We start from the raw sequence: 8,347 nt of genomic DNA on the forward strand, positions 1-8,347 counted from the left end.
GCATAGGAACACATCATGAGGACCATATGTCATGGTTCTATAACCGCCTTATTTTTGTTTGAGTATTCATACAGTTCATTTACATTTACAAACCTATCAAATTAAGAACAAACTGTACGAAACTATAGTAACTATCATGGAGAGAAAGATTTTCGCCCCTCCTTTTACCCATGGGTATTTTTTTTGGCTAAAATACAGGAATTGATTGAATAAAAGTAGATAAAAAATGATCTAAATTGTTTGAGTGAGACTCGACAAGGACTGAATGAATAAATCATACGATATATTTTACTCATGGGCATGTAAGCAACTTACACATTGATTTATTTGGATGAAGGTAGGAATCTATTATATATATATGAGTATATAACTATATGAGAGGATAAAACAAATTCGTGTAGTACATGAGTGGCAAGTTCAACTAATTTTACTAATATTCGAGAGATGTTTATGAGGCAAAGGGATCTAACTGGTCGACAACCACCTAATGTTTACAGTTTACAAAGTTGACCTCCGAAATCACTTAATTTAAAGGATGGTTTTATTATTGTATCAGCAGAGTGAAGTGGTACATATACACACAGTGTCCTAATATTTCTTTTCATATTTAACTGACAGTTTGATTAGCGCACTCCTAGAAAATGATCATATTCTAGTAATATGTATGGTGTATTTGTGATATGATTATATATATATATATATATATATATATATATATATATATATATATATATATATATATATATATATATATATATATATACACATATACACAAGTTACTACGAGAGACTCAGATGATTTAGAGCATATAGGTTGTATACATTAGGACTTATTTTTAATTATTTATATAATTTATATAATTTTATAACAAGCTATAACTTTTGAGTGGTGATTCTCACACATCACTTTTTGATCCATCTACACTTTTGTCTCATAAAATCACAGTTATACCCTTAGAGAGTTGAACTTATATTATTATTCTAAGTATCATTAAGGGTATAATAGTAAATTAGATGTAGATGGATCAAAAAGTGGTGCGTGAGGATCACCTCCCATAACGTTTTAATAGTATTAAGTTGAAAAAAACCGTAGAATTATCTAATGGATATTTATTAACCCGAATAATTAATCGGATATGAATATCAGTGGATGAATTAAAATTATATAGATATGGATGAAACTTTGGTTAATGTATATAAATGTGGATGTGACATAATTCACTCAATATCCGATCTATTGTTATTCCTCCCTGACATAGAATTTTTTTTTTTCTTTAAACAATTTATCTCTACCTCACGGTTAAAAGTGGTATAATTCACATCGGTGGCAACAAGAATCAAACTTCCTATTGGTGGCGAGAAGATTCAAGAAGATTCAAACTTCCTATTGGTGGCGAGAAGAATCAAACTAGCATTCTTGATATTAAGACTAAAATTTTAACTTTTTATTATGAACACTCTCCTAATCAACCATTTAAGACAAACATACACTCAACTATTCTAATGACAATTGTATATTTTTTTATATATAATTTACAATAAAACGAAATAAGCGCACGTCAAGCTAGGCTACATAAAGAAATCTTAGCCCTATAAAAGAGATTACCCTCCATCTTGTATTGCATTCAACACACAACTCTAAGCTAAAAGTTTAAAGATACTAACAATATCAAGGTGAAAAATGAAGTGCATTTGTTTCCTTGTTTTCTTAGCAATCATAGCAACTTCTTCTCTTGAAATCAATGCTCAAACTTGTAAACCAAGTGGAAGTATCCGCGGAATAAAGCCACCACCCGGAAAATGCAACAGTGAGAACGACTCAGATTGTTGTAAACAAGGTAAGCTATACACCACGTATACATGCTCGCCTCGTGTCACAAGTGACACTAAGGCTACACTCACAATAAATAGTTTCCAAAAAGGAGGTGATGGTGGTGGCCCATCGGAGTGCGACAACCAATACCACGATGATAACACTCCAGTTGTGGCACTATCAACCGGATGGTACAAGGGAGGGGATAGGTGTCATAAGCATATCACGATAAATGGTAATGGGAGGAGCGTGAAAGCGATGGTTGTAGATGAGTGTGATTCTACGATGGGATGTGATTCGGATCATGACTATCAACCACCGTGTCCTAACAACATCGTTGATGCTTCTAAAGCTGTGTGGAAAGCATTAGGGGTATCCGAAAATAATTGGGGAAATTTGGATATTACTTGGTCGGAATGATACGTATTGTGTTTTTGTTTCTTGTGAATGTGTAATATGTAAAGTTATATACTCCGTATATGTGTTTATCTTGAGTTATATATATGTATATGTACGTGTTTATATTCGACATATAATATAATGTGTATAACGGAATATTATTTAAAAAAAATATCCGGTAATGAGTTTTTGGTTAATTTAATTTTTCTACTTTATCATTGTGGACATGGACATAGACATGTTGTGTATAGCCATGAGTTGTCACAATACTAAAAAAATTTGTATTCTTTGAAGGTGTAGTGCGACGACAAAAAAGTATATACGAAAGTCATACATAAATTAATTAGGTCAAAACAGGTTAATGCTAACAAAAGACTCTTGTTGATGATTTTAATCAAACAAAACAATTCAGTTTAATAAAACCATTCAGTTTAATCCTCCCCAAAGCACAAATTCTCTATGTGGGATCGAAATACCGGAAAATCTTAGAATTTCATGTATGGTACTAGGATCCGGAATGAATCATTTGAAAAATTACATCAGCATGAGTGATCAAGTCAGGGCTGCCTCATTGATTATGAGGGTCATGTGCAGATATAAAAAAGGAGCCCTTAAATGGTAGTACTTACTTTTGGGTTAAGCTGATCTGATTCTCTTTGTGAACCAACAATAATTCGGCCCAACACTAATTTTTTAGGTTAAAGGTATATAATTATAAAGGACTTAGAAAATTTTGGGCCCTTAAAATTTCGGGTCATGTGCGAACGCATACTTTGCATATAATTTAAGACGCAGGTATATGTTTAAAAATGCTTTGAAAGGAATAACTTATTTCCTTCTATGTGGGTCAAGTTGGCTGGTCCGGGTTAGGCTAACCATAAACACTACGGAGTAGTAAATTTGAGACTCTGCTATGCATCTAAATTCAGCCCCTTTGTCATTGCTTCATTGCTCACACCTTACATTCAGGTAATATTGACTCCTATGCCTCCTTTTACTGTTGTACATAGTTGATTAATTAATGTAACTTAAAACACATTTCAAAGAGTACTATACCAACTACTATAAGTTTCATTGTTATAGATGAGATAATGGGACAATTTGTCGATCAGTTAGTGATTATTAACGAATTAGAAAATCAGGCAGATATACGAATGTAATATGTATTAATCTTATGTATTTAGGCGGCATTTCTTCCCCGTTAACTTTATGACGATGTAAGTTAAATAATAATATTTCCATCACCACTACAAACAACATTGTTACCAATAAGAGTTAAACTATCATTCTTTGCTGTCAAACTTAAATTTTTATCATGCTTGAATGACAATCTCCTAAATAGACAAGACAAAAATAAACTCAACTATAAACAGGACAATCTTGAAGTCTTCTATTGTATGAAAAAGGAGAATGAACGGCAAGGCCACATGAAATTATACTGTAATTAAAGATTGTTGCTAAGCTAAAGCCTATAAAAGAGACATCTTTTTACATAACAAAATGCATTCAACACACAATTCTGAAAGATACTAATAAAATCAGAGTGTAAAATGAAGAGCTTTTGTTTCCTTGTTTTGTTGGCTCTCATAGCAACTTTTTCTTTTGAAATATATGCTGAAACTTGCAAACCAAGTGGAAGTATCCGCGGGATAAAGCCACCACCTGGACAATGCAACACTGAGAATGACTCAGATTGTTGTGTGCAAGGTAAGCTATACACAACATATACATGTTCGCCTTTGGTTACAAGTGACACTAAGGCGACACTCACATTAAATAGTTTCGAAAAGGGAGGTGATGGTGGGGGCCCATCGGAGTGTGACAAGAAATACCATGATGATGACACGCCAGTTGTGGCACTATCAACTGGATGGTACAAGGGAGGATATAGGTGTCATAAGTATATCACGATAAATGGTAACGGGAGGAGTGTGAAAGCGATGGTTGTGGATGAGTGTGACTCCAAAAAGGGTTGCGATTCGGATCACGATTATCAACCACCGTGTCCTAATAACATTGTTGATGCTTCTAAAGCTGTATGGAAAGCATTAGGGGTATCCCAAAATAACTGGGGAGATTTGGACATCACATGGTCAGAATAATAAAAGTATAATTATGGTTTTGTTTCTTGTTTATGTAATGTAAATATGTAATATGTGTGTTTACATATCTATCTATACTATCTATTAAAATGCTAACTTGATAATGTCATTAATATGCATTTTTAAAGCTTATAAAAAATTCAAAATAATAAAGAAAAAATCTTAGACATCTTTGATGACGTCACTAATACTAATATAAATATAATAATTATTAACTTAAAATAAAGCTCCTAAAAAAATAACCACCTTTAAATAATTTTAAACATAAAAAACCCTAAACAGCCGTATTCAATTCCACCTCTGATGCACGCCTTAAATTGTTTCTCTGGATCAAAATTTTCTCTTTCAAATCTCTAAAGCTTCAGCATCTTCTTTACACTACACTAAATCCATATATCCTTTGATTTTTTCATCTTTTTTCTCAAAATTGATCTTCCAAGTTCCGTTCTTCGTATGGGTATGTTTGGGGCTTTACCGATTCTCGCTTATTCAAGTTAATATTTGAAATTCAATCTCCTTTTTATTTTTATTTTGTTGGTATCTGTTTGTTTTGTGTTCATCTTTGTTTTGTTTGAAGGGCAATGGATGTTTTAATTTAATTGAGCTGCACAATTTCCTTGAGCTTCACAATTTCCTTGAGCTGCACATTTGATTTTTTAATTAATTTATATTTAATTAATACTCAATTAATTTACCTAGAAAACATCATATAGCTTGATAGCATCAAGCTGTGCACCATTGTACCGCCTTTCTCCTCCAACTGAAGCTTCTATCGTCAACTTCACTCTACACAATTTGAATTTGAATTTGAATTCAAAAACCAAATGTTAATACTCAATCCATTTGAAAGAGGTTGTGTTCCACATATATAAATTATTTGACCCCTAATGCATTTGAAAGGCAACCCATTTAATTTCAAAGAAAGTATTCTAATGCGGGTGGCTGAACTCTCGACAGTAGTAGCGTGATCTGCTTCCACTTGAATGGTCTTAAGTGTAATGAAACTTGATCATTTTAGAACTAGAGTTGCAGGCGCTGCGTTCGACTATTCGTGATCCATTATTGGAATCAGGTTTAAATTTGTTTCTTCTTATATAATATATGAAGTTATAACCTGTTTCTATTTTTGCTATAAGCAGACGCTGTTTGTACAACCGAATGAAGATAAAATTTGATGGTTTAGTGAGTTTTCTTCATTGGTTTAGTAAGTTTTCTTCATTTATGATTCTTTACTTCTATTAACAAAAATATGGGATCAACGTCTTACTTACATTGGGGCGAGTTTAATACATTCAGTTGTACAACTTATCATGATGTTTGATGAATGCTTAAATGAAGAGGAACTTTCAGTTGTATGGGTTTTCATCATCACCATGTATTTGATGAAATGCCTAAATGAAAAAAAGACCAAATCCTTATTATGCTTTATTGCTTTATGTGAATAGTTTATTCACAAGAGTTATAATTGAAAATAGACGGTTCTAAAACATTTATCTTGATTTAGGCACAATACTATTTTTGTTTAATCGTTGCCATTTAGAGATCCTTTTGGTGTATCTGCAAACTGAATTAATCATTGCCATTGTTGTATCTATGTATATTTGGTGCAAGAAATATGTGGTTGTTTTTGTGATCTTTGATGATTTGGTCTGATTGCACTCCAAGTGGTCTTATCTATGTATTTTGTCATGTTACTTATGCTTATGATGATGTAATCTTCTGATGTTAATTGAAAAGGCTAAGTTTTGTGACTATTTAAACTTTAATGACATTATTTGACGCACACCATGTGTAATCAGAAAAGATATAAAAGATATTTGGAGTATATGTATTATAGGGTTTATGAGTTTAGAGATGATTTCTTATTTTCTACGTGCAGACTTTGAGCAGATTGAATATCAGGTGATCATTCAAAAGCAAACCTAGAGTTACATCAATGTGTGTTCACTTACAGGTACATATTAAATATTTCCTTTGTTTCTTTATCAGTTGTATTTATATTCAGGGTTTTATGACAGTTTCTGACGCTCTTGAACCTACGTTTACTGGTTTAAAAAGTAGAAGAAAAGGCAGGTTGGTAATGGGTTGTTAAGAATGTTACAAAGAATAATGGAGCTTATCATCGATTGCTTATGTCAGATTGTTATATTTTTTTAGATTGTTGAATTGTTGATTGTTTTAACAGATCCACTGAAAGATCATAGGAGAATAATGGGGAAGGACTTGACAGTAAGAATCACTTTTAGTCAAGTTATTATATGTCAATATTTTTATATAAAATGATGATCATCTGATTTTCAGGTCTCGTGGAAAGAATGTAGAAGATGAACAAACTGTAAAGTAAGAAAATCTTGGGAAGGTGAGCTATAAGAATGCTTAATTGCCATTCTAAGCTTAATATCATGATGTTAGTTATTTTGTCATGTGTTATTCTAAGATTAATTTAATGATGTAAATATTTAGAGATTGTTATTATTAACTTAACACTTAACAATGTTCTGATTTCTCCAACGTTCAGTAGCCCTTAACATATTCAGATTGGAGTTCTGTGGCTGTCATGGATTGTCTCTAATATTAAGCGAGGTGGTGAAATTTTGCCAAATTAGATGGTTATGTAAGAGCTGATTAAGGTATGAAACCTACTCTTTGATTTCGACTTAGTTGTCAACAATATGATTAGTAAGTTTATAATGATAAAAATTTACTTGGATGGAGGTTGTCGATATATCCAATTCTTTGTGACAGCCAATCTGGGTCACTTCAGGTGTTTAGTGTTTCTTAGCGTACACATATTTATTCTATTAGAAAATAAAATAGCTAAGAAAAAGATGAGTCTAATATGTCAGTAGATCCAAAGTACTTTTAAGATTGATTTTGTGCAAGGAGAAGTAATATAATGGTAAAATGCTGAGTGAGTAGGGGTTGACTGTTCAAAAGACTTCATGGTTCAAAGGATATAGTTAGAATTTCAAAATGGGTCATGCTCACTTGGAATGATTCACTGCATGCTCTTTCTCGAGTTATACTATTAATGGGATTTTAAATTCTCAAGTGCATGGCAAACAAGCCATTCAAAATGGGTCATTATTACCCCAGGTTGTGTTGACCTAAATGTATATATGTTCAATATTTTTCAAACCATCATGAAATAAATGGAAACAATAACTACAAAAAGACAGGGTAACCCATATTTGGTTATGATTTTAGTGGCCAATAAAGCCGATTTATATACATAAAGAGAGGTTGAGAATGAGGTATATTAAGATAAACTTATATAAGTTCATGTATATTTTGCAGTAGAAAACTTATTATGGCTATACTTTGTGTGTCATACTAACAAAATTGTGTTTCTAATTGTTGCAGGAAGGAAAGCTATGAATCAATGAGGCAAAATGGGCGGGTCTCTACCAAAGTTTTTGTTGGTTATTAGTATACATATAGATTAATCTATATATATATATAAACCTTATTATACTTCATACTAAATTTCTAGATGAAACACATTTTCCCTTAATATACATTGTATAAAGATGTATTTTTATATATTTTTCTAGAACGGCCCGTGATTTCACGGGTCATTTAACTAGTTGGATGTATATTTGTGTATAATTAAACAAAATTAATGGTGATGAGTTTGTGTTCAATCTTTATTCTTCTGATGGTATCATTGAATCAAATAAAATGCTTGTTGATTTGAATTATTATTAATGTGTAAGAAATCATATATTTTTATAACATATTGTAATTGACACTGCATCTTACTATAATCTGAACCATTGGGCCCAAATTTGTATGCCAATTCAAGTAGTAATCATGAACTGCAGTTTTTCATTTTTTAAAACTTTTAAAAGTCAAAGTAAGCAAACATTAACCATACAGAATATATCAACACTAATCCTCCAATCTACCACATAATATATATACTTGTATACCTCAATCAGCAAATAAATCGTAACCACTAAGCCGGTAAGTGAACGGACACACACAGAAAAGAAAGAGTCTTCATCAACTTGCTTTGAAATCAGTTTTTGAC

The 8,347-nt window shown here is 32.0% G+C and overlaps 1 protein-coding gene across 1 annotated transcript; it reads left to right on the top strand.

The window, feature by feature from the left end:
* Positions 1–1,681: 1,681 nt before the first annotated feature.
* Positions 1,682–4,314, top strand: LOC139866340 (uncharacterized). The gene is made up of 2 exons (XM_071854595.1): positions 1,682–2,232; positions 3,834–4,314. Exons 1-2 carry the CDS (start codon positions 1,682–1,684, stop codon positions 4,312–4,314), a joined length of 1,032 nt encoding a protein of 343 aa, XP_071710696.1.
* Positions 4,315–8,347: the final 4,033 nt, after the last annotated feature.

Source organism: Rutidosis leptorrhynchoides, chromosome 1 (genome assembly GCF_046630445.1).
Source record: "Rutidosis leptorrhynchoides isolate AG116_Rl617_1_P2 chromosome 1, CSIRO_AGI_Rlap_v1, whole genome shotgun sequence".
Taxonomy (NCBI): Eukaryota; Viridiplantae; Streptophyta; class Magnoliopsida; order Asterales; family Asteraceae; genus Rutidosis; species Rutidosis leptorrhynchoides.

What these genes read in the sequence shown, in the direction of transcription:
- LOC139866340 (XM_071854595.1), top strand. Translation starts at nt 1,682, where the DNA reads ATGAAGTGCATTTGTTTCCTTGTTTTCTTAGCAATCATAGCAACTTCT. An exon ending in GATATTACTTGGTCGGAATG is followed by an intron (nt 2,233 to 3,833) that starts ATACGTATTGTG and finishes ATATGCTGAAAC; the next exon opens with TTGCAAACCAAGTGGAAGTA.